The sequence below is a fragment of the Papio anubis genome, chromosome 2 (genome assembly GCF_008728515.1).
Source record: "Papio anubis isolate 15944 chromosome 2, Panubis1.0, whole genome shotgun sequence".
Classification (NCBI taxonomy): Eukaryota; Metazoa; Chordata; class Mammalia; order Primates; family Cercopithecidae; genus Papio; species Papio anubis.
This window is the reverse complement of record NC_044977.1, coordinates 189,372,957-189,399,775: the sequence shown is the minus strand read 5'-3', so window position 1 is coordinate 189,399,775 and position 26,819 is coordinate 189,372,957. Positions and strand designations below refer to the sequence as shown.

Below are 26,819 nucleotides of genomic sequence, written 5' to 3'. Positions count from 1 at the left end.
CTGACCTTATAATTTCCAATTCAAGTTTAGAACTATGGGCTTTTTACTTTACTTTATTCATTGTACTTGTGTTTCTCTTATCTCTATGCCCAAAGTTCTGATTCTCAAAAACAGGAAGAGATTACTCTTTTGCTTTATCCCATTGTATATAATAACCTCAGAGTGACAAACCAATGCACTCAGCATTGATATAATTCCTAAAAACAGTTTAAGATGTTTTTAGAATTTTTTTTTCCCATTTGTGACATCTTGTTAGAAATGTACAGCCAAATTATACATTGTTCATTAAAGTCACTCAAAATAGTTTTCTGTTGGTTATGCCAGCAACTTGATAGGTTTATTTCGCTCTTTTTGCTTTAGATTTTAGTGTTAGCTTTTCATATTTTTATTTGTATTATTTTGTATAGATATAGAAAATATCTACATGGTTTGAGAGTCAAATCCGTAGGACAGAAGATATTCCAGGGAATCTGGTTCCTATCCCTCTCCTTTCTGACTTATGTCTTCATTCTCTCTAGAATCATCATTTTGGTTTTTATTTATTCTTACATTTAAAAATATAAACAGATTATATATAATATTCATAGTTTTGTATTACATATACAAAACAGGTTATATATTTATACTGCTGTCTTCTAGATGAATAGAGATATATCAAACATATTTAACTGTATTTCCTACCGTGTATATTTTACCTACGTAACTATGTTTCTCAGGGACCATTTAGTATACATAGATATTCTTCATTCATTATTTCAGCTGCATGGTACTCTCTTGTGTGGAGGAACCATTGTTTATTCAGTCAATCCTCTATTGAAAAAAATTTTCTGTTTTTTACTACTACAAATAGTGCTGTAATAAAAAGCTTCGTACATATGTCTTTTCATATTTTCGCCAGTATATCTTCGGCACGGATTCTGAAAGTAAAATTGCTAGGTTAGGAAATAAGTGCATATGTACTTTTGCTAGAAAAATGTTGCCAAAGTTTCTCTCCGTAGAGATTGTGCCAGTTTGCATTTGCACCAGAAATGTGTCAGTGACTGATTCCTACCAGCCTTGCCAATAGAATGTGCTGGAAATTTTGCACATTTTTCTAATCATAAGGTGAGCAATGTTATCTCATATATATGTCTCACTCTCTTTTTTAGAAAGTAATTTAAAACTTACAAAAAAGTTGTAGAATAGTTTAAATAACTTCTTTTCTAGAACTATTTGAGAATAAGTTGCTGACATGTAGCTCCGTGGTCATCACCTGCACATCCTTTTGTGTGTGTTCCTTTTCTCTCTCTCTTTTTTTCTTTCTTTATTTTATTTTATTTACTCATTTATTTTTTTTGAGGCAGGACTTGCTCTGTTGCCCAGCTTGAGTGCAATGGTGCAATCATAGCTCATTACAGCCTCGATCTCCTGGGCTCAAGTAATCCTCCCGCCTCAGCTTCCAGTGTGCGCCACCATGCCTGGCTAATTTTTTTTTTTTTTTTTTGGACAGATGGGGTCTACTGTGTATTTCTTAAAGACAAAGACATTTTCCTACATGAAGGACAGTGCAACCAGGAAATTAATATTGACACATTTCTCCCAACTAATGGTCAGACCTTGTTCATGTTTTGCCAATCGTCTCAATAATGTTCTAATAGAAAAGAGATATAGGATTACACAATGCTGTTGTTTGCTATGTCTCTTTAATCTTCAATTTTTAGTTGAATTCTGTGACTTTGACTCTTCTGACTCTGGTTATTTTATAGAATGTCCTTCAGTTTGCATTTGCTGATGTTTCCTCGTAGTTAAATTCAGGGTATGCATTTTTGGCTGGAATATCACAGACATGATGCTGTGTTTTCACTGCTTCCTCTCAGATGGTGCATAATTTCAATTTGTCCTATTACTGGTGATGCTAACTTATATTACTTAATTAAATGGTGTCTGCCAGGTTTCTCCATTGCATATTTATTCTTTTCCTTTTTGTAATTAATGGTTATTTTGTTGAGAGATACTTTGAGATGATATAAATAAACCATCTTCATCAATTTTTCACCCTCTAGTTTTAGTATACATTGGTGTTTCTTGGCCAAATTAATTATTACCTTGATAGTTGCCAAATGATGATTTTTCTAATGTTATCTCTCCTTCTACATTAATTAATTGCCATTTTGCTGCAAGGAAAATCTGTCTCTTCTCCTTATTTATTTATTCATTTACTTAAGTCATTATGAACTCATAAATCCCTATTTTATTTGATGGTTATGGTTCTTTCTTATTGTTATTTACTTTGATGTTCAAATTGTTACAGATTTAGGCAGTGAGACCCCTTTAAAGTTGGCTTTGATAGTTTTGTGATATGTCCCCATCATTCTTTGAGCATTTCTTTACTTAATGGCACAACAAGATGTTCTAGCTTACATTATACTTTTCTTGGCCCAGCCTGTACTCAGTCGTTTCTCTAAGGAAGCCTTTTTATTGTGAGAAAGGGAATTTAGAAGCCAAAATCTGGGCACTGGATGTGCTCATTACTATTGGTGTATAAACAAAAAGACTAGCAAACATATTTATATATTCTTATAATCACACATATTTACATCTATATTATTTCTGTCTCTCTATGTAGTATATTGATATTTTTCATTGGAATCTACTACCACAGGGTCTATTGTAGTTGTATCTCTTTCTCTATTTGTAACTTCCTTTCTTCAGTGAGAAACCTGGCTAGTTAACCTCATTATATCTACAGGAGTCCCCTCTTATCTGCAGGGGATACATTCCAAGACCCTAGGTGGATGCCTGAAACCATGGGTAGTACTGAGTCTGATCACTGTTATTTGGAACACATTTCTGTTCATGTCTTCCACCCACACATTTAATGCCTTTACCATTTTATCTAAGCACTTCACACTGTGGTTGTAATGTTTGCAGTTTGAGGTGCGATGCACAACTAGCACAAATTTCTTTTTCCTTCTTCACAACTTCACAGATAGTTGATTCATTCTTACTGTAGATCTTAGCAACCCCAGCATACAGTTTTGTTTTCTTTAAGTTAAGAACGTTCACCTTTTCACTTAAAGAAAGCACTTTACTGCTTCTCTTTGGCATAACTGAATTGAGAGCATTACTACTCTTGTGCTTTGGGGCACAAGTAGTAAAATAAGGGTAACCTGAAATGAGCACAGGGATACTGCAACAGGCAATGTAATAGTCAGGTGACTGACAAGCAGGAAGTGTATACAGCATGGATTCTGTTCCGGGTGGGATGGAGCGCATAGCACTAGATTTAATTACTCTACTCGGAATGGTGCACAGTTGGAAAACTTATACATTGTTTATTTCTGGGATTGTCCACTTAATATTTTCTGACTGCAGTTGACTGTAGGTAACTGAAACCATGGAAAGTGCAACTGGAGATCAAGGGAGACTACTGTACTTATTGTACCATTTCTGCCTGGATGCAACCAATCTTTCATCACCACTGATGCTCCCACTGCCCCTCATCCCACTCCTATGTAGATGCCCTTTTCACCTTGCTTGGGTCCCCACATCCCACAGCAGGCCACTGCAACCATGGGGGCCCTTCTGTCCCTGCTCAAGCTCTGACACCCTGTACCAGGTCATGGAAACACCCTTCCATCCTGCTTAGGCTCCAATACCCCAGAGCAGGCTGCCAGCCCACCCCACCCAGCCCCCTGCAGGGATGCCTATCTTACACCAGCCCTAATAGCTTTAAGACTGAATAAGGAAGAAAAGAAGTAAAGGAAGGCAGGCAGGCAATGAGGAAGGAGGGAAGGACTTTCATTTCTCTTATCATGGGTAAGAATGAACAGCTTTGCAGACACTTAACACACCACGTGTATGTGTGTGTGTATGAAGTGATAATATCTAGCAATTTTGCTATACAGTTATTTGCTGGAGATCTCTTTTTAAAAGGAACTCATTATCTATTAGGATTTTTTTTTTTTTTTTTTTTTTTTTTTGAGGCAGGGTCTTGCCCTATCACCCAGGCTGGAGTGCAGTGGCATGATCATCACCCACTACAGTGTCAACCTCCTGAGCTTAAATTTAAGCAGTCTTCCCACCTCAGCCTCCCAAGTAGCTGGGAGTACAGGTGTGTGTCACCATGCCTGGCTAATTGTTTTATTTTTTATTTTTTGGTGAAGATGGGGCTCCTGCTGTGTTGTCCAGGTTGGTCTCAAACACCTAAGCTCGAATGATTCTGCCGCATTAGGCTCCAAAAGTGCTGGGATTACAGGCATGAGCCACTGTGCTCAGCTAGGAGTATTAACCTTTTATCTGTAATGTAAGTTTCAAATTTGTTTCTGAATTTGTCATTAGTTTTTTCTTATTATTTTGCCACACAAAGATTTTTATTTTATGTAGTCTATTTTGTTACATTCTTTTCTTTTTGTTTTCAAAGTTTGAATCAACGTTGAGGAATGTTATCCTTTCTCAAAAAAAAAAAAAAAAAAATGCCGTGGTTGCTTTTTCATTGGTATTCAAGTTAAGCAGATGTTGGATTATATTTTTGTGGGAAAATAACCTGACTCAATTCTGTCTCCTCCCACTTTCAGCTGGAGTTCAAGAGCTGGAATCACACGTCCTGGTGCCTGGAGATTTATTAATTTTGACAGGGAACAAAGTGCTAATGCCATGTGATGCCGTTCTGATTGAAGGCAGCTGTGTGGTGGATGAAGGCATGCTGACAGGTACAGTTCTATCTCCACAGCTGGCAACCTCCGTGGCCTGGCCCACACTCCTCGCTACTGTGGTCCCTACTCCTTCTCTCCCTGAATGACAACGGCTGGCTGTAAAGCACTGTCTGCTATGGGACCTTCCTGTTTCCACAAATCTTACTCAGTCCTGCTGTGAATGGATCTGTGGGTTCAAATTAAAGCTCTTTCTATGTGTTAAGTTTGATACAATAACAAGTTTTTGAGTGTTTAGTATTTCTTTCTTAAACAAAAGGTTATTACAACCCTCTCATTTAGCTTAAAAGATTGTAGAGATCATTAGATCTTTCAGAATTGTCTGTGACTTTTATGTTTGTTTATTTTAAATAAAACATGTTTTTAAATAAACTTGGAGGGTTTGAAAATCATCAGCGACATCCTGAAACCCACAGGGGTCATTCAAATTCTTCCTGGCCTGGCTTGAAAATGTTAAGAAATTCATGAGGCAGCATTTGGAAAAACCTGCTGCTTCCAAAATACACACTGGTGTTTCGGACTCACTGTAGTTCATTTACAAATGGCATGCTGGAGCTGGGCGGGACCTGTGAGGTTATCTCACATCACAGGCACGGCCACTGAGGTCCAGAGAGGTGACTTGCTTAAGATTACACTGCCTTGATTTCTCACTGACATAGCATAATGATGAGATGTTCAGCTGATACTTCTATAACATAAAGAAGAATCATAGAGTGTTTCTCGGAGATGAAATGAGAGGCTGTGAATACATGGAGGCTGTGAACGCACTCTCATGGGTGTATTATGGTTCCCATTCAAGTTCAGATCAAATCCATTTCTCCCAGGCAGCCCAGAAAGACAGGTAATGGAGACAAGTGTACACACCTTCCTATGTTAGCTGACAAAGAATAAATGTGTCACAGATCATGGCAAGGGAGGTTCTTTTCCCTCTAAAATCCATAGATTCCTAAAAATCCTGTAATGCTGGGACTCTGCAGTGCCAACTACCATTTTCCTAACGAAAGTAGCCTTAATATACTGTAATGCAACTCTGACTTTCTATTGACCACTCTGCAGAGACCAGTAGAAGACTTTAGAAACTTGTTCCTCAGAACAGACCCACAGTTATTTCACGGCTTCATTCATTACCTTGTATTAGCACTTCAAGCCTCTGCAATAGGCCTCTCCCACTGCACTGGTAAAAGTTGCTAAAGTCCCAATTGCCAAGTCCAGTGGACTCTTTAAATTTCTTTCTTTTTGAGACAGAGTCTCACTCACTCTGTTGCCCAGATTGGAGTACAGTGGCTTGATCTTGGCTCACTGCAGTCTCTGCCTCCCGGGTTCAAGCGATCCTCTCATCTCAGCCTCCATCAAGTAGCTGGAATTACAGACGTGCACCACCATACCTGGCTAATTTTTGTATTTTTAGTAGAGGCGGCGTTTTACAATGTTGGCCAGGCTGGTCTGGAACTCCTGACCTCAAGTGATCTGCCTCCAAAATTGCTGGGATTACAGGCATGAGCCATTGTGCCCAGCCTGATTCTTTAAATTTCTCAACTTACTGTCCTCTCTGTTCCATTTGACTATTCTGACCAGCTCTCTTTCTGAAAACTCTCTTCCCTATAACTTTCTAAGATAATTCACTCTCTCCAAATTCTTCTACCACTGACTATACCCATTCAGTTTCTTCTGCTGCTCCTCTTCCTCCATCTCCTGGATTATTGGTGCTGCTCATGGCTGCATCCTTGGCCTTTCCTCTTCTCACTGTATACTTGGTCTCTAAGTAAACTTGTCTGCTTCTGTGACTTTAATTATCATCTAAAACCTGATGAGTTCTGGCTAAATATCTCTAGTCCAGGCCTCTCCTCTGAGCTTCAAATCCAAATAAATCTCAAACTGCCTACAAGGCATCTCAACATGGTCATTCTACAAGGCAACTTCAACTTACAGTGGCCAAAAGACAATTCTTTCTCTCCTCCTATAATCCCTATGTTGAGGAATAATGTTGAGCCTCTGCTTATTCTCCCAAGTCAGGAACTAGAAAAGCATTGCAAATTTCTCTGTCTCTATGACCTGCCAATACATTTTCTCAAGTTTTGTAGCTCCTTACTTCCTTGTTTCTTTCCTTTTTTGAGACAGAGTGTCACTCTGTTTTCCAGGCTGCCGTGCAGTGGTGTGATGCCCGCTCACTTCCACCTCCGCCTGCCGGGCTCAAGTGATTCTCATGCTTCAGCCTCCAGAGTAGCTGGGATTATAGGCATGCACCACCATACTCAGCTAATTTTGTATTTTTAGAAAAGACAGGATTGTACCATGTTGCCCAGGCTGGTCTTGAACTCCTGGCTCAAGTGATTGCCTGTCACTGCCTCCCAAAGTGCTAGGATTAAAGGCGTGAGCCACTGTATCCGGCCACTTCCTTGTTTCCTGAATGCAGTGCTTCCTTTCTATTCCCACTGCCAGCTGTCATAGTTCAGACCTCATCCCTTGCCACTGGGATTCCTGTGATTATTTCCCAATTGGATACCCAGCCTCCAACCTCACCAGACTTTGATTCATTCCCTGTGCTATGGACAGAGTGCTCTCTCTTATACATAAATATGATGTTACTCTCCTGATTAAAGTGGTTAAATCTCTCCACATCCTCCTTCAGTCACCAGTGGCTTTATTTTATTTTTATTTATTATTTATTTATTTTTGAGATGGAGTTTCACTCTTGTTGCCCAGGCTGGAGTGCAATGGCACAGTCTTGCCTCCCCGCAACCTCTGCCTCCCGGGTTCAAGCGATTCTCCTGTCTCAGCCTCCTGAGTAGCTGGGATCACAGGCATGAGCCACCACACCTGACTGATTTTTTGTATTTTTACAAAAAATGGGGTTTCTCCATGTTGGTGAGGCTGGTTTCGAACTCCCAACCTCAGGTGATCTGCCTACCTCGGCCTCCCAAAGTACTGGGGTTATAGGCATGAGCCACTGTGCCCAGCCCACCAGTGCCTTTAGACATATCTGTGGACACTTAGAGTTCTCCATGCTTTGACTCCTAGATAGCTCTCATGGCCCTTTATACTCCACACTCCATATTCTTGACTGCACAGCTTGAGGTTCCCTAAATAGTTATTTCCAGCTATCTTGACATCTGTGCTTGATTTACAATACCTATAGTATTTATAATACTGTATTATACTTATTTGTTTACTTACCTGTCTCCTATTCTAAACTACAGACCTCTTAGAAATAAAGACTGTGTTTATGCTTATATCCCCAATACCTAGAATTGTCTCTGCCACATGGTAGGCACACAAAAAAAGTCTGTTGTATGATGAGTGGGTGCAGGCATGACTTAAATGAGGGAAGTCATCCTGCCTCACAAAACAACATGCTTGTTTTCTGTAGGAGAAAGTATCCCAGTCACCAAAACTCCGTTACCCAAGGTGGATAGCTCTGTGCCCTGGAAAACACAGAGTGAAGCGGATTACAAACGGCATGTCCTCTTCTGTGGAACGGAGGTTATCCAGGCCAAGGCAGCTTGCTCTGGGACCGTGAGAGCAGTGGTACTGCAGACCGGTTAGCATCACCTCCTTTTTCTTATTTTTAATGATATATTTTTGCTCAGTTTGTCTAGTGCCTTAAATTTATTAGGTGAAGAGAAGCTGTTTTTTCTTTATAATCATAGTTTTTTTAATTTTTAATTTTTGTGGGTATATAGTAGCTGTATATATACTTATGGGATACCTGAGCTGTTTTGACACAGGCCTGCAATGTGAAATAAGCACATCATGGAGAATGGGGTATCTCTTCCCTCAAGCATTTGTCGTTTGAGTTACAAACAATCCAATTACACTTTTTAAGTTATTTAAAAATATACAACTAAGTTATTATTGACTATAGTCACCGTTTGTACTATCAAATAGCAGGCCTTACTCATTTTTTCCATTTTTTTTTGTACCCATAGATAAGGAGAAGTCTTACCTATAGGTACAAAACACACCAAATATATATAAATCCATATGTTTTAAATACCAATTGAACTATGGCATATGCCTGTTAGTAAAAATGATAGTACTGATAACACTAATTATTATTTATGTGCTTTGCAGTATATAAACTCTTTCCACCATATCAAACAAGCAGAGCAGAGATGCTTACTGCTTCTACTATGCCTATGAATAGGCTGAGGCCACACAATTCAATGAACTTTTAAAAATACCACGGCCAGCAGTTGACGAAGCTGCACCTAGAACCCAGGTCTTCTAATCCTGAATCCCAAGTTCTTTCTAGGGTGGGCTAGAAACTGCAAATGTAACATTGCAAAGTATTAGAAAAGTGAGTCCATCAGTATTTACTGGACCACTTAATTTTAATTCAAGTGACATGCGCGTGCATGCACACGTTTGAGTCATTTTCTTAAAATAAAATTCTATTTGGCAAAGCTGTGCTGTGCACCCAGTACAGGGCTTTCCTATCTCCGGGATGCATTGAAATTGGAAGTAGAGGAAAGGAAGGCCAGAGAGAGTACCGGGCTCTGAGATAGAGATTTCCGTTCTAGCATTTATGGATTTTTCTAGCTATCTTTCAATTGCCTTTGAGCTTAAACACTGTTCAAATATCAGTAGAGAAACAAAAGCAGTGCTGAGGTTTGGAGGAGCACTAACAGGAGGCCACTACTGTCGGTCTCCTGAGAGTGTGCGGTGTGCGTTTGTTGTTCCAGGATTCAACACTGCAAAGGGAGACCTTGTGAGATCCATTCTCTACCCCAAGCCAATGAATTTTAAGTTGTACAGGGATGCCATCAGGTTCCTCCTGTGCCTTGTAGGAACAGCCACCGTTGGGATGATCTATACTCTGTGTGTCTATGTGCTCAGTGGGGTAAGCTGTCTTTGCTCTTTTATTAAATGTGTACATACTCATCTATATATATTTCATACTGTACATGTTGGCTTTAATCTAGGATGTGGTTTACAAACCTGGGAAACAAAGCCAAGCCCTGAAACCTGTGTGTGGACTTCCAGATCCCAATCAGCAACTGATCACTAAGTCCATAATAACAGACAGGCTTCATGGGATAGTGGGATAAAACTATTTATTGATTGGTATATCAATGTATTTCTCTTTTCCTCACACTTTATACTATTTTTCCTTTTCAATCTGAGAATATATTTTCAATAAAGTAGCATTTTTATAGCTATCGAACGAGGGATTTTAAATAAAATCAGACACCCAGTTTTCGTGAGGTCATGGCAGACTAGTACGTTATTCTTTGCTGGTAACAATATAAATCACATTTGTTTTTATTGCTATTTGGCGAAAGATAGAGCTATAAACATGGTCATGCCTTTAACCCACTGATATCATTTCTTGAAATTTGACCTAAAGAAGTAAACAAAAAGAAGGAAGGCTGGGCACAGTGGCTCACGCCTGTAATCCCGCACTTTGGGAGGCCAAGGTGGGTGGATCACCTGAGGTCGGGAGTTTGAGACCAGCCTGGCCAACATGGCGAAACCCCGTCTCTACTAAAACTACAAAAATTAGCTAGGCATGGTGGCGGGTGCCTGTAATCCCAGCTACTCGGGAGGCTGAGGCAGAAAAATCGCTTGAACCCGGGAGGTGGAGGTTGCAATGAGCCGAGATCACATCACTGCACTCCAGCCTGGGTAACAAGAGTGAAGCTCTGTCTCCCAAAAAAAAAAAAAAAAAAAAGGCAAAGTCATATGCTGTTCATCAGTGATTTGTCTGTAATAATTAAAGAGTGACTGTTGTCCAGGAACCTCCAGAGGAGGTGATGAGGAAAGCCCTTGACGTCATCACAATTGCGGTTCCTCCTGCTCTGCCTGCTGCTCTGACCACAGGCATTATCTATGCCCAGAGGAGGCTGAAGAAGAGCGGCATCTTCTGCATCAGCCCCCAGAGGATCAATGTGTGTGGACAGTTAAACCTGGTCTGCTTTGACAAGGTATGTGTGTTTCATCCTTATTGTTGTCATCAGTTTTTACCATTGCTGTCATCGTGTGTATCTACTTTTACCCTCTTGCAAGGCAGGAGACATAGAATGTGGGTGGCTGTCTTCATTTTATCCCTGGTTAGATGCGTGATCTGGCAAAGATACGTCTCTTGAGCTCACAGAGTCCAAGGTTTAGAGAAGAAGTGGGTGCTAAATAGGAGAATCTTTTTGGGTCCTTCCAACTTCAATATCCTATGACAAGCAATTAAAATAGCATCCCTTTTCTCTGCAGTCAAAACCTTCATACAAAGAACAAAATTTAAACCCTTTACTCTCGTCACTGCTGTATTGTTGATGCTAAGAATATTGCCTGGCAGAGAGTTAGTGTGCAATAGAGATTGATTGAATTAATGAACAAATAAAAAAGGAAGAGTTTATTAAACTGTGCCTTACTATGAGACTCATATCAAACTTTGGCTGTATTTTCCCATCTGTAGTTTATTGTCTAAAACTACCCTTGATTATTTGCCAGTCATTCTCAACCAGCCTCTTATTCTACCGTCTCTTTATTGTATTTATTTAGTCTGTACACACATATGCTGGGGTGAAGGTGGGAGTTGTGAGAGAATAAGATGGAAATGCCTTTCAGGGCATTGTGAACAGATGAGCATGGGTAGAGGCATGGAGGCAGGAAAGCAAGAGAGTGTGGTTTTGACTAGAGCAGGCTGTTGGTAATGGGAGAGGCTATCTGTGGACCTTGAATGTCTGGCTTAGAAAGTGTTTACATATATTTTAAGCAGTGGAGAGTTATTGAAGGCTTTTGTTGCTGTTGTTGACTTCTTTTTTAAAGTTACTTTTTAAATGTGGTAAAATACACATAACATAAAATTTATTTTAGTCATTTTTCAGTGTACTGTTCACTGGCATTAAGTACCTTCTCACTGTTCTGCAGCCATCACTACTATTCATTTTGGGGACTTCTTTTATTTTCCCAAACTGAAATGATATTCATTCAGCAGTATACTGAAGGTTTCGATAGTTGAGAATTAATGGGATCAGGGCTGTATTTTATAATTATTGGAATATCAGAAAGATCTACCAAGAACAGAAAGTCAACATAACTCTTACCACCATTTTAATATTATTTTGTGATCAAACTGGCAACGTAAGAAATGACATTCTATTTATGAGATTATATCCTTGGACTTGGAAAAAGAAACAGGAGTGGGAGAGATAATTGTGACCTGAATTTGTGTAAAACATGAGCAACAATTATGAGTAATTATGATTATTATTAGCTTTTACTGTATGCTAGGTGTTAAATGAAACACTTTATGCTATCCCATTTAATCTTCACCACAACTCTCTGAGATTATGACCATGTTACGAATAAGAGCTCTTATATTTAGAGGGATTAATTTGCTCTGGTCATACAACTGGTGTTTAAACCTAACCTGAATTCTTAACCATTATATTGCACTGAGAGAAATACCAACACTTTTTTTTTTTTTTTTTTTTTTTTTACCAAATAGCAAACCATTTCTTTCGACTCTTTTCACACACAGTGCCCTGTAGGTAAAAATTCCACTCTATTCCTTATTTTAATGACATATTTTAAACTTCTGCTATGAAACTAGGACTCACCCATTTTATATCGAGGACTTTCCCATCCATTTAGGCTACCATTAGATCCTCAAAACAATCCTCTGAAGTTGTGAGGAAGATACTTTTTTTGTCGTTGTTATGGAGGACACTAAAGTTGGAAAAGATTAAGTTCCAGCTTGTTAGACAACTGGCATAAGCTCATCACGCTTCCAACGGGCACTCCAGAGACCCCCTCATGGTGCCCCTCCTTGAAGTTTTGATCTTGTTAATAGGTTTGTGAAGCATTTTCTCATTACAGAAATCCCTTATTTATCTGCACTATGGAGTCTTCACTATGGGGACCCTGGAATTTTTTTTTTTTTTTTTTTTTTTTTTAAGTAGGGAGGTGATTTCGTTGTGTTGTTTGGGCTGGTCTCCAACTCCTGAGTTCAAGTGATTCTCCTGTCTCAGCCTCCCGTAGTGCTGGGATTACAGGCATGAACCACCGCGCCTTGCCTGGATCTTCAGAGTAAATGCAGCATTTGTTTCTGTTTAGACAGGCACCTTAACAAGGGATGGCTTGGACCTCTGGGGAGTCGTGTCCTGTGATAGGAATGGGTGAGTACCTTGGACTAAATGCATTCTAGTGTCTCTTTTCCCAGAATTCCGTGTTTTCTCTTGAAATTACTAATGGAGACATTTGGACTTTGGCTTTGGTGAACAATGATTGCCAAAGTATCTTCTTTTAACTTCTCATCTTTTGCCAAAGTATCTTCTTTTAACTTCTCATCTTGAATTCTTCAAAGCCTCACTAAAGCATACCCATTTTCCCCCATCCCAATGCAGTCCCATGCCAGTCACAAATCCGGGAGATGAAGCTTTGACACTGCATCCAAATCCTTGCTAAAATATAATTTGCTTCCAGCATGAAGTTGATGCAGTGTAAGTAATTTAGACATTACCAGGACACTGTCCTTTAGGGAGGTAACATTCTTGGTTCAAGCTGAAGCCTCTTGATGTGCTAGGAGGAAGAACACTGCTCTGACTTTTGTACCCTGAACTTCAGGAAGGGAGGAGGAACATTTGAAGAACCATAGCTAGTGTACTCATTTTTCTTGGTATTCCAGTTTTAAGAACTCTACTTTCTGGCTGCTGGAAACTCCTTTTTCTTTTTCTTTCTTTTCTTTCTTTTTTGAGAGGGAGTTTCGCTCTTGTCGCCCAGGCTGGAGTACAGTGGCATGATCTTGGCTCATTGCAACCTCCGCCTCCTGGGTTCAAGCATTTCTCCAGCCTCAGCCCCCCGAGTAGCTGGGATTACAGGCGCCCGCCACCACGCCTGGCTAATTTTTGTATTTTTAGTAGGGACGGGGTTTCCCCATGTTGGCCAGGCTGGTCTCAAACTCCTGACCTCAGATGATTCTCCCACCTCGGCCTCCTGAAGTGTTGGGATTACAGGTGTGAGCCACTGCGCCGGGCTGAAACTCCTTTTTCCTAGCAAGTGAAGACAGTTTTGGCAGTTCTCAGCATGGTGCGTTAAAGATTTGCACAGCCCTCTCCTGTGGCCCTCTTGTGGCCATGTTTGAGTTTGCATCTCTCCCTGCTTTTTCTACTCACTACGAACTCCTGGGGAATCAGAACATGAAATCTCTGATGCACTTGACATTTATGTTTCCTTTGAAAATGAAAGTTTTCTCCTGTAACACTTGTAACTTAAATCACAAAGCATTTTGTGCATGAAATGTTCATGGTGGTTCTTTGGCATTATAGAGATGACGTGTAATTTATCCATAAAATATGCTAATTACACATAGTTTAATACTTGTCGTATTAAAATACCATTTAGAAACAAGTCTAATTCCTGGATTAAAAAAGTGATCCTTGTGCTTCTAACCACTTTAGTGTACAGAAGAAGCCTCTTAAAGTGTTAAACTCTAAAGTTCTTTTCATTTTTCCTAGAGGGTAGATTTAGATATATACTTCGTCTCATGGTTCATTAGTGTTTTTCTGTTTCAGCTTCTACAAAATATGTGTACATTTATTCAAATATGTGTGCATCTTAAGAGCAGTCTTGTTCTTATTTAGATTTGCATCTCTAGTGCTGTAGCTCTGTACCAGGCACAGATAGTAGGTGCACAGTAATTGCTCATCTAAAATGAACTCAATATGTTCTGTCTTTTGAATGTTCCACTTATTGAATTGACACCATATTATTCATAAAACTTTGGAAACTTTCTGTTTCTAAAAGTGACTTGTTACATTGAAGTAATGACAATTGATATGTTATTGATAACATATCAGGGAGGGTAAATGATCCCTCCCTCCCTCCCTTTCCTCTCTCCCTCCCTTTCCTCCCTCCCTCCCTCCCTTCCTTCCTTCCTTCCTTTTTTCCTGCCTGCCTGCCTGCCTGCAGATCAAAGTTGAAGTCCAATGATTAAAACAACAAATTAAAATAAAAAATGGCAAATTTAATTAATAAAATGAAACAAAACAGAATTAATTCTAGGTAAGAAGTGAGCACCTGACTTAGAGGCTATTAAATGTCTTCTCGTTAAACGTGAGCTCATCTCTGATATTTCTTCTTTTCCAAAAAGCCCTGATTGTTGTGCCAGATACTTTAAGAACTATTAAAGGCTATCAGGGATTGATAGCCAGAAATACTCAGGTAAAAATGCACCGACAGGATTGATAGAGAGCTTTATGTATTTGCTGTGCTAACCAGAGTCTGGCCCAATCCTCTGGAATGCAGAATTATATACTCAGAATTACAGACTAGTGACAGTGTACGTCTCATAGTAAAAATAAGATTTTTTTTTTCCGATCTGTATTTTGCTTTTCAGTGTGAGTTTAAGTTTCTGTGTTAACTATACTGCTGGTGATCTCTTCCTTTTAGATATTTACTAAAATACCATCGGGTATGCGGTAAACCCACCAAGATGAGTTGCTCTCTTAACACATCATAATGAATATAACTAACAGGGTCAATACAAAGCCCGGACATTTTTGAACTCTTAGTGTGACAAAAGGAAGCTTGAATGCAAAAGCCAGAAGCCATGTGGCTGAATTGTGAGTTAACATTGCGATATGTTTGCTTTCAAAGCAAAGGGCTAGAGCAATTTAAGGTTATCTTTAAATAAATGCAGGGTCCGTATTATCAGAAGTAATTGTCTGTCTTGAAATGTGGTCTCCAGGATCAGACAATGACAAATAGGAACTTTTCCAAAAAAGAAGAATAAGGAAAGTGAGAGGGAGGCCTGATAAAACTGTTATTAGGGGAACAGCTAGAGGTTCCTGTGCAACACCAGAGGGAGGGAGGTGAAGGGGAACGGCAGAGTTGATCTGTAAGTTTGAAAGAAGTTGGCATGTGGAGGAGCGGGGGCAAGTGAACTCTCACTGGCTCCCAGCAGCAGATTTTGCCCCCACGTAGGATGAAGCTTCCACCATTCAGACGTCCTCCAAACGGGATAAGCTGCTTTGAGAACCAACATCTGTGCTGCACATTTGAGAAGGGGCTGTGACTAACCAAGCTGCAGGCGACATTCTTCTTGTGATGCCAGAGCTGAACTTAATGGCCCCCACTCTGAATCAGTGAAGGCACCCTGCCTGTAACATTTGAGTTGTATTTTAATAGCTTTTTAGATGAGACTGTGTTCTCATCTAAAATGAAATGGTGGGGATAATGGTTGGGATAGGGACACAAGAAGCCAGGGTGGAAGAGAGGGATGCAGTGTTCTTTTGAAAAATGTTTTTAGCCAGGCACGGTGGCTCACACCTGTAATCCCAGCACTTTGGGAGGCTGAGGCGGGTGGGTTACCTGAGGTCGGGAGTTCAAGACCAGCCTGGCCAACATGGTGAAACCCCATCTTTGCTGAAAATACAAAAAATTAGCTTGGCATGTTGGTGGCTGTCTGTAATTCCAGCTACTCAGGAGGCTGAGGCAGGAGAATCGCTTGAACCTGGGAAGCAGAGGTTGCAGTGAATCGAGATCACGCTACTGCCCTCCTCCAGCCTGGGTGACGGAGTGATAGAGTGAGACCCTGTATCCGAAAAAAGAAAAAAAACGAACAAAATAAAACCTCAGAGACCTTTCTCATACTCAGTGAACTTACTTGGCTGAATGAAGCAATTAATGTGGGAGGATTGGAGAGTGGCTATTAATGCAACAAAGCATATTAAATTATGTTTTATAAAGATGTTTGTTCACCTCCAAGATGCTCTGTTTTGGCATGAGGAGATAGAATGGAAACCCATTTCTTTTTCTCCTTAAGCTTTCAGGAAGTTCACAGCTTTGCCTCAGGCCAGGCTTTGCCGTGGGGCCCACTGTGTGCGGCGATGGCCAGCTGCCACTCTCTGATCCTTCTTGATGGGACCATCCAGGGAGACCCTCTGGACCTCAAAATGTTTGAAGCCACCACCTGGGTAAGCCTCTGCTCTTCAGAGAACCTGAGAAGCTTCTTCAATGCCAGAGCAACATAGGCAATATCAGAGCTATGTAATTCTTATAAAAGGTGAGGTGTCCAATGTGGAGTGCATTTGGTAGTGAAGGGTAAACTCATCTAAGCCTGGTTTCCTCATCTGTGCAATGAAGCTAATAATAGCATCTACATAATGAGACTATTGTGAGGATTAAATGAGATGATGCATTAAAAAAATCCTTGGTGCTGTGCCTGGCAAATATTAAAGGTTCAATCATATGAATAGAATTGTCATTATTATGTAATTATTTCTCATCTCTCTGTACTGTTCTCTGAGCATTGTCTGGTTTCAAAGATTTTCCAGAATATGGGAATCAGAAAACATTGCTTTCTCCAGCGCTCAGGATAACTCATAGACTCATGGTGACTCTAAGTCTTACTTCTATTAATTTAGTATTGATTTTATTTCCAAGACTAGAAACAATAAAAAGGAAAACCACTAAAGAGCTTTTGTTGAGACTCTAAACTAGATTTAAGAGCCAACGTGTAGTTCAGGAATCTGGCTTTTCTGATTCTAGTTTTGGCTCTGCTCTAACTGACTGCTGAATCCTGTTAAGCTGTCTCTCAAACGTTGGCGCCTTGGCTCTCATGACCATCAAATGAATTAGACCAGTGGTGTTCACATGACACAAAACAAGACAAACAATCTGGAATCTTTTCGTAAAAGGAAACATTCTCCAGAAACACTGTAAAGACTGAATAGCTGGAGTCACTCCAGATGAAATAGAAGGTGGGGTCTAAAGATGAGGATTAAGGGACATGCAGCCCCAACTACTTAGCCAGAATCCCTTCCTTTCTCCCTGCGCTACATGTAGCTGTCGCCTCTGGTGGCACACGGGGAGCACCACTGAAAGAGACAATCTTCAGGGTCCCTTCCAAATCTCCTGGAGCATTATTTCATAGCAATCTGATGTAACTTTGCCAAGCCTCCATCTTTTCTGGGTTACCGATTCCGTATCTTTAAATAGGGATTGCAGTTTCCCCTCTGGGACCTTGTCAGCCACTCAATGAGATGATTACAAAGCACTGCGTTGTCTTTGGGCAAAAGGCCCCTTTGACTATAATTTAGGGTCGTTATTATAGCAATTACTGATTATTAACCATGTATATCACAGTCTCTGCCCTGCCCTACCCCAGCCCTGAGGACCATCCATCCAAATTATTCAGACATGCTAGGGCAGGAAGAGCCGTGAAGTGCAGGAAAAGAACAACAGAAGGTGCTTGCTTCACACAAAAGAAGTCTGGCCTTTCATGTTCATGACTTTCAAGCTAGGCTCTTTAGAAATGGAGAACGAGCCTTTACACAGCGCATTCCAACAGAGAAAACAAGACAAATTGCATGAATAATTCAAAAGTGTCTGCCCTTCAAGTTGTGCAGCATTTTCAATGCATTATTATTATTATTATTATTGTGTGTGGCAGAATAAATCTGGTTCACCTCTGAGGGAAGAGACACGGAAAACACATTGAGGTGGTCTGAGGGTTTTCTCAAGGGGAGGGTTCAAACATAGTATCAGTGGGCAAACAGTAAATGTATCTCTGCAATGAAATATCCTATTTGTGAAATAGGAAATGGCTTTTTCTGGGGACGATTTCCACATCAAGGGAGTGCCGGCACATGCCATGGTGGTTAAGCCCTGCAGAACAGCCAGCCAGGTAAGCCCTGCTTGCTCTTCACCCCACAACACCCAAACTCAAAGAGAAACTCTCTTCGGGCCCCCAGGTTTTGACAGGTCACAGATGTGTCTTTGAATTTCAGGTGTGAAAATGGGTGAGACCTTCCTCCTTATTTATTAAAATAAAGATTACGGAAGGAGAGGTTAATTCCCAGTAGCCAGAAGCTATATCAGCAGATTCCTCTCCTTTCCCCATCCCTCAACCAGGTCCCAGTGGAAGGAATCGCAATCCTGCATCAGTTCCCATTCTCATCAGCTCTGCAAAGAATGACAGTCATTGTCCAAGAGATGGGAGGTGACCGACTGGCATTCATGAAGGGTGCACCAGAGAGGGTGGCCAGCTTTTGCCAACCTGAGACAGGTCTGTAACTTGACTTGGATTACACCTGGCAAATCTGTATCTCCAGATAAATATGTTCCCACAGCGTTTGATCTATTAATCCAATTGCCTATGGGTCATCACCAATTGGGTGGCTCACTGGCATTCCAAATGCAATACGAAAGCCAAGCTTGTCTTTCTCATTTCCTGTATTCCCCAGTTTCCTATTTGGTGCATGATACCACCATCCCCCCCCCCCCCCCCCTTTAGGTATCATCCCTGATTTCTTACTCCCACTTAGTGCCTCTGTCTTGTCAGTTGCTAATCCATGGTCCTTCACTGCATCTGCTCATGCCTTCATCATTCTTGATCACTTCAATAGTTGGTGGATTGACCGTCTGCCTCCAGTCTCCCCAACTCTGATTTGCCCTCTGTACTGTGACCAGACTCTTTACCTCACGATTCTTTTAGTTGCTCTCATAGGCTCCAGGATAATCTCAGATTTCTTTAGGATCACATGTAAGGCTTTCAGGTTTGAACTCCCAGTGAACTTTCCAGATGGACCTTACCACTCCTCATCCTGTGCTTTTCCTGAGCTGAACTAATCTTCACAGCTTACTCTCATGCCTCCATGACTAAGCTCATGATTCTCCCTCAGCCCCAGAATGCTGCCTTTACTGAACCACCTCCTCCCAGGCTGGTATATACACCACCAGACGCTTTCCACAGCATGCTGCAATGGCCTGGATGATAGCAATGATCTCATTTGATTGCATTGTTACTCTGCTGGCTGTAACTCAATTAGACAGAAATCCTTAGAGCAGAACTTGTGAGTTTTTTTCAATTTCATTCTTTTTTTTAGCCTATATTTTAAGTTCAGTGGTACATGTGCAGGTTTGTTACATAGGTAAACTTGAGTCATGGGAGTTTCTTGTACAGATTAATTCATTGTCCAGGTATTAAGCCTAATACCCATTGGTTATTTTTCCTGATCCTCTCCCTCTTCCCACCCTCCCCCGGAATAGGCCCCAGTATGTGGCGTTCCCCCCTATATGCCCATGTGTTCTCATTATTTAACTCCCACATATAAGTTTGGTTTTCTGTTCCTATGTTAGCTTGCTAAGGATAATGGCCTCCGGCTCCATCCAGGTCCCTGCAAAGGATGTGATCTCATTCTTTTTTATGGCTGCATAGTATTCCATCTGTATATATACCACATTTTCTATATCCAGTTTACCATTGATGGGCATTTAGGTTGATTCCATGTCTTTGGTATTGTGAATAGTGCTGCAATAAACATATATATGCATGTGCATCTTTATTAATAGAATGATTTACCTGCCTTTGGCTATATACCCAGTAATGGGATTGCTGGGCCAAATGGTATCTCTGTCTTTAGGACTTTGAGGTGTCACGGTATTGTCTTCCACAGTGATTCAACTAATTTACACTCCCACCAACAGTGTATAAGCACTTCTTTCTCTCCACAACCTCACTAGCATCTGCTGTTTTTTGACTTTTTAATAATCACCATTCTGACTGGTGTGAGATGGTATCTCATTGTGGTTTTGATTTCGTTTCTTTAATGATCAGTGATGTTGAGCTTTTTTCTTTTCACATGATTGTTGGTCTCATGTATGTCTTCTTTTGAAAAGTGTTAATGTCCTTTGTCCACTTTTTAATAAGGATTTTTTGGGGTTTGTTTGTCTTATAAATTTTCTTTAAGTTTCTTACAGATGCTGGATATTAGACCTTTGTTGGATACATAGTTTGCAAAAATTTTCTCCTGTTCTGTAGGTTGTATGTTTACTCTGTTGACAGTTTCTTTTGCTGTGCAGAAGCTCTTTAGTTTAATTCAATCCCATTTGTCAATTTTTGCTTTTGTTGCAATTGTTTTTGGCATCTTTGTCATGAAATCTTTGCCCGTGCCTATATCCAGAATGGTATTGCCTAGGCTGTCTTCCAGGCTTTTACAGTTTTAGGTTTTAAAAGTCTTTAATCCAGGTTGAGTTAATTTTTGTATATGGTGTAAGGAAGGGGTCCAGTTTCAGTCTTCTGCATATGGCTAGCCAGTTATTCCAGGACCATTTATTGAATAGGGAAGACTTTCCCCATGCTTGTTTTTGTCAGGTTTGTCAAACATCCGATAATTGTAGATGTGAAGTCTTATTTCTGGGTGCAGAGCTTGTGATTTAATCTCTGCACAGCCAATGCCTGGCAGATAGTAGATTTTCAATAAATGTTTGTTGGTTAAACTGAAGAAAAAAGAATTCTACACTTTTTCTATCTTTTTTCTTTTTTCAAATGCTTCATTCTCATTTTAGCTTCACTACGTCTGAAGAGGTCAACCCTGACAATGTAGTTGTGTTCAGAATTTTCACTGACTTGTTTACATATCTTTGTAGAGGTGTGCTTTCTTGGGCAAAAGTTGGATGTTTGTAAAGAATTTCCTTGACAGTACTGCCTAAGTAAATACTGCATACTAACCCTGTGTTTCTTTCTAAACAGTACCCACTAGTTTTGTTAGTGAGCTTCAGATTTACACGACACAGGGCTTTCGAGTCATAGCACTGGCCTACAAGAAGCTGGAAAATGACCACCACACCACCGCCTTGACGAGGTAAATGGGGATGATTTTGATAAAGCAGAAAGGTTTGATGGAAAGATGTGCCAGGTTGGAATGGCAAGTGCATTAGACTGGGATGGACTCAGGGGTTCTGGGTGGTGGACAGAGCAATATAGCTTGCTGAATTTGTGTGCATAACATGTCTCTGAACACTGGTAAGTAGAGATATAGTAATCCCTGCCCTGCCTAAATCCCACAGATAATGTGAACACTCACTGGGGGATTTTATGAGAAATAGTCATATAAGATGTATAATATGGTGTGATTTTTACAGCTTTGTGAAAACAGACATAGGAATATAATCAGCATTTCAGAATTTGAAATTGTGGTCATGTCCCCATTTAAAAAAACTATAGTTGGTGGATTGGTTGGGAGTTATGAAACATAACATTTACCTGAAAAAATGTTTGATAGGAAATACACAGCTTAATGAAACAAATAAATACAGCTTAGACGATATAATCCTGGTAACATCTACAAAAGAACAAGGAAAATTTCCACACTAGAGAAAGATTTTAGCCTATAGATTCAGTTTTACATTTTAAGGTTAAAATAGAGATGCTTAACAGCTCAAAAACAGCAGTATTTATAAGTTCAATTTTATTTTTTTAAATTCCACTCTTTTCAGGTATCATGTTTATTTCACCTTTCATATCATTTCTAACACTTAATGTCAGCCACCACTGCTTATGCTGTTGTGGAGCTAATCCAGGCTCATTTTTAAATTTAGGATTATACATTTGGAAAGTCTAACCTATTTGTTTCAATCTAATCAATGTCAACACTCTCTTGTAACTATGTTTTTTAACTCTTAATATTCTAAAATAAAGTTCACATATATCTGCACATATTCTTTGTAAAAATATATAATGACCTATTATACAGTAAAAATAAAAGCAAAACATATAATGTTTCACAAAGGTGATAGTTTAATAAATATTCAGCTGACTCCACTAACACAAAATGAAGTAATAAGTTGCTTGTACCTGTGTATAGAATAATTGAGGCTGCAACATCTACAAATACAGACTGATACAGGTGTGTTATGTATTGCAGACTCAGATACCTCAGTCTTGCTGCCATTGAGATGACTGTGAAGTGGTTAACAAGTCTTGGTAAAACTCTGAAGAAAACAGTACAGTCTCCTCCCAATTTACATAGTACAGGTAGTTACATTTCTGCAAAATTCAACAAAATATTATAAGTGTGAAAAATACTTTGTGTTTATATGTAACACATATAAACTAGGGGGAAAAGCTAGGGAAATTTTAATAAACAATTTTGTAATTGCTTAATATAACATAGTAATATTATATATGCCATAATAGTACAGTATATTATAGTATAGTAATAGTAAAATATATCCAAGATAAGCCTAAAATGACTTAGGAAAGTACAATAATTTTTCAGTGTCCGTGAGTGTCCAGTAAGATATTCAAAAGGCATGTGGGATGCAGGATAATTATTCATTGTGCATTGGTCTTTTCAGAGTCTTGCATAGATGCCAAAAAAAAAAAAAAAAAAAAAAAATCCACAATGTCCTCTAGAGGGAGTGCTGTCCCTGCTGAGAATGACTGCTGTGACCCAACCCTCTCACTTTGTGAATGGGTAAAATGAGGCCCAGAGTGGGAAGTGGCTCATTGTGTTCGTTTCCTGGGCTTGTCGGACCACTCTCCCTGCAGGGCCAGTTTAATGTAACCCCTGAAACTTTGGCTGCAACAACTCTGCATATTTGTTGCAATTTGATCAACTCAGTTCAGGGTCATTCAAGTGAGGGAGCTAAAAGTAAACTTTGAGATTGGATATCACATTTTGAAGGAGAGAAAACTTGGGTCCAGGGAAGGGAAGGGACAGAGCAGAATTGGGAATTGAACTTAGTTTCCTGAGAGGCTGTTGCCAAGGGCTATGGTAAGAGTCTGGCTACCATGCTGCTGCTTCTGATTGTTATGATACGATATTTGCATATTTACAAGTTGCAAACTCATGGTTTTGAAACGCATGCACGTAACAAAGCACTTATTGTGGAGACAGATGAGCAACGGGGAATAGTGAGGGCTGTGGCACACAGGAGAGTACATGTCCCAGTTAAAGGTACTGAAATTCTGACTTTTTAAATTCTTGTATGGTCTAAACACAAATCACAAATTCTCTAATAGAATTTGATCTTAGGTCATCAATTTGCCTCTCCTGTCGTAAAGCACATCACTACCATGTATACACATAGCCAAATTATTTTTTTATTTTATTTTAATTTTTTTTTTTTGAGACAGAGTCTCACTCTATTGCCTAGACTAGAGTGCAGCGGCATGATCTCGGCTCACTGCAACCTCTGCCTCCCGGGTTCAGGCGATTCTCCTGCCCCAGCCTCCTGAGTAGCTGGGATTACAGGTGTCCACTACCATGGCTAGCTAATTTTTGTTTTTTAGTAGAGATGGGGTTTCACCATGTTGGCCGGACTGGTCTCAAACTCCCAACCTCAAGTAATCCACCCACTGCGGCCTCCCGAAGTGTTGGGATTACAGGCGTGAGCCACCATGCCCAGCCACATAGCTAAATTAATTTAATTATTCTTTGCAAATTCCTGATTAGGATGGAAGATTCTTGCTGTTGTTTTGTGTGTGTGTGTGTGTGTGAGTGTGTGTGTGTGGTTACTCAGGGTACTTCCAGCATTGGTGTCATAATCTCTTCAAAGGTTATTGGCCCACTTTATGGAATGTCATTTTTTAAAAGTCACATGGATTTTAAGAACATGAAATGTAATCGCAGGGGTGACAATGCTTTGTATATATTACACTTATTCTTTATTATTTTTAGATACTTCAGGAGGAGGCATAATGTCTGTGCAGGAAGCTGGAAGAGATAGAATGCCATTCCAAGTTGCAAAGCTTAAGACCCCTTAAGGAATTACTCCTTTTAATTTTTTTTTTATTCAGATTAAATGCTTATGAAAGGAAAACTCATGTAATGTTAGAACTAGCAGAGACTTTGGAGGTGCAAAGATGAACCTGATTACCAGGCAAAGAAAGTAATTTAGTCATGCTCCCACAGCAAGGCAGTGGTAGAGGGCTGACATTAGAACTCCAGTCTCCTGATTATTGTGCCTTGAACCATGCAAAGGCCATAAGCCAGAGGAGCTAGAAATACTAGTGCCAAGGTAGGCCATAGGCTATGGCAGATGTTTGACCCCGCAGCCATTTTCTTGGCCTAATCTGGCACTTCGTGGTAGGCTCAGGTCATGTCATCTGCAGAAATAACCAAGACCTGGGACCTGAGTACCAGGATCATGAGAAAGATTGGAAGACCTGTTGTGCCAAACCCCCATTCACTTCAGTAGGGAAGGCACCAGGTTCAAGAGGTTGAAGAAGAGACCCAGAGCCAGCAAATGAGACATGGGGTTTTATTAGGAGCTCACCTACAGGGGAGAGAGTCCAGTAACAGCGAGCTGGACAGGAGAACCACCTTACATATAGAAACAGTCCAGTGGCAGCAAAGTGGACAACGTATCTGCCTTCCTATACTCCAGTGGTGGTGAGCTGTGCAGGAAAACCACCTCTGCCTGCAAACATCATGCAGTTTGCATAGCGTTCTCACTTGACTCCTTAATGACCTCCACCCAGCAACCTTCATCCAACTCACATCTCAGAGCTTCAGTTCCCTGTATGGCCTGGCATATGTTCCACTAGACGGGACGGGAGCTCAGAAGTTCCTCAGAGACAAGGAACAAATCTCTGGGTTGGCCATGGCCAGATTTCCTAGCTTGAAACATACATTTAGGTGCATCTGCCATAGAGGGTCATTCTAAGGGTATGTTTAAGTAGTTATTGCTACCACGTGCATTTACCCTGTAAGACCTCAATCAGGCATCAACCAAGTTATCTTTCAAACACCAGATTAAATATCATCTTCTACAGGAAGCCTCTCCAATCACTCCACCCAGAAACGATTGCACCCTCCTCTGACTCTATGGGACTCTGATTTGGACATCTGTTATCATACTTTTCCCAACCTTCCACTCAACTGAGATGAGCCATGTCAACATTCTACCTCCCAGTTGGATGTAAAATCTGGAGTGAGAGGCCACTATATTCTCTGCTGTTACAGTCTCTGCTACTGCAGTCTCTGCATATTCTGTTCCACTTTTCCTCAATGCTGTTCCTTGAACTCAGCAGAATTTCTGGATGAGGAATTTCCATAGGTTACCTGGCAAAAAATGGTCCCAACAGGCCTCAGAGCGTTTCAACTAGGTACACATCTGCTGAGCACTTGCACGTGGGTAGTGTTGAACACACTGAGTCACGTGGTATTGTTCTCAAGGAGCTGAGACAGTGTGACAAAGCAGACGGCCAAGAATAAAACATGGGCAAATAAAATGTGAGTTACACTGAAATACAAGTAATATGCCAAGGGAGCAATTATTATTATTATTATTATTATTATTATTATTATTATTATTATTTTGAGACAGGGTTTCGTTCTTATTGCCCAGGCTGGAGTGCAATGGCATGATCTTGGCTCACTGCAACCTCCACTTCCTGGATTCAAGCGATTCTCCTGCCTCAGCCTCCCGAGTAGCTGGGATTACAGGCACCTGGCACCATGCCCGGCTCATTTTGTAGTTTTAGTAGAGACAGGGCTTCTCCATGTTGGTCAGGCTGGTCTCGAACTCCTGACCTCAGGTGATCCACCCGCCTCGGCCTCCCAAAGTGCTGGGATTACAGGCATGAGCCACTGCGCCTGGCCGGGAGCAATGATTTCTATCTGAGGAAGCCTTTGTGGGGGACGTGGCATGAGGCTCCGAATGTCAGGAGGGTTTCAGTAGCAGATCATGGGGAAATTACAACCTTTTCTAGGAAATAAAGACACATGTCTTACAGCAGTCTAAAGCAAGTGTCTAGAGATGGTTGAGAGAAAACCCATGGCTAGTGGTTCAGCTTGGCTGGAAATGAGGGTGGGTGAGGAATTTAGTGATGGCTGAAGCTGGAAAGATAGTTTGGAGCCAGATCATACAGAGATTTAAATGACAGGTTCAGAAAATGGGAAATGCCGTCCTTTCAAGCCTGCTCTGAGGTGAGTCGTTCAGACTGCGTCCACTTCCCGTTTCTCCATGGAGGCTCTAGCAGTTTCCTGGGAGCACCACTAATGCTAGTCCATGACCGTAGCTGATGTGAGACCCCCTACGGAGACAGGCAAGGAGTCTGAGTGGGTGCCGCTTTCGTCTGTGTTTCAGCCAGAGTTAGACAGTGCTGGTGTCTTGTTCTCTATCTGTGTCCAAGATAAATAAATCATGGAAGAATCTTTGAACTCCTCTTCTCAAATGGATTCCCCTGCACTCAGTTCTGTAGAATACCCCTGAAAATATTTGTGGGGTGGATAGGAGCCTTGAAGACTGCACCTATTTGCAGAAACATTCACGCTTGATGCAGAAGATCATTGCTACCAGCTAGGGGAGAAAGAAAGAGATGAGCTTGACCTGAATAGAGAGGCCTGTTTGTTGAGATTATGACCTCATATCTCCTGGGGCTAAAATAATATTGATTAT

At 40.6% G+C, this 26,819-nt stretch overlaps 1 protein-coding gene across 5 annotated transcripts in view; it reads left to right on the top strand.

Annotated features, from left to right (window-relative positions):
- The window catches only part of ATP13A4 (ATPase 13A4), a 160,412-nt gene that overhangs the window by 82,894 nt on the left and 50,699 nt on the right, over positions 1-26,819 (top strand). For all 5 annotated transcript variants that reach the window (XR_004182362.1, XM_021934992.2, XM_021934991.2 and 2 more), the window contains exons 9-17: positions 4,557-4,691; positions 8,059-8,229; positions 9,374-9,531; positions 10,427-10,615; positions 12,744-12,805; positions 16,453-16,603; positions 18,229-18,315; positions 18,543-18,696; positions 21,163-21,274. Coding sequence is in view for 4 of the 5 variants with exons in the window: in XM_021934992.2 (XP_021790684.1) it covers positions 4,557-4,691; positions 8,059-8,229; positions 9,374-9,531; positions 10,427-10,615; positions 12,744-12,805; positions 16,453-16,603; positions 18,229-18,315; positions 18,543-18,696; positions 21,163-21,274 (1,219 nt within the window). In the remaining variant the exon portion in view is untranslated. The remainder of the gene's footprint in view (positions 1-4,556; positions 4,692-8,058; positions 8,230-9,373; positions 9,532-10,426; positions 10,616-12,743; positions 12,806-16,452; positions 16,604-18,228; positions 18,316-18,542; positions 18,697-21,162; positions 21,275-26,819) is intronic.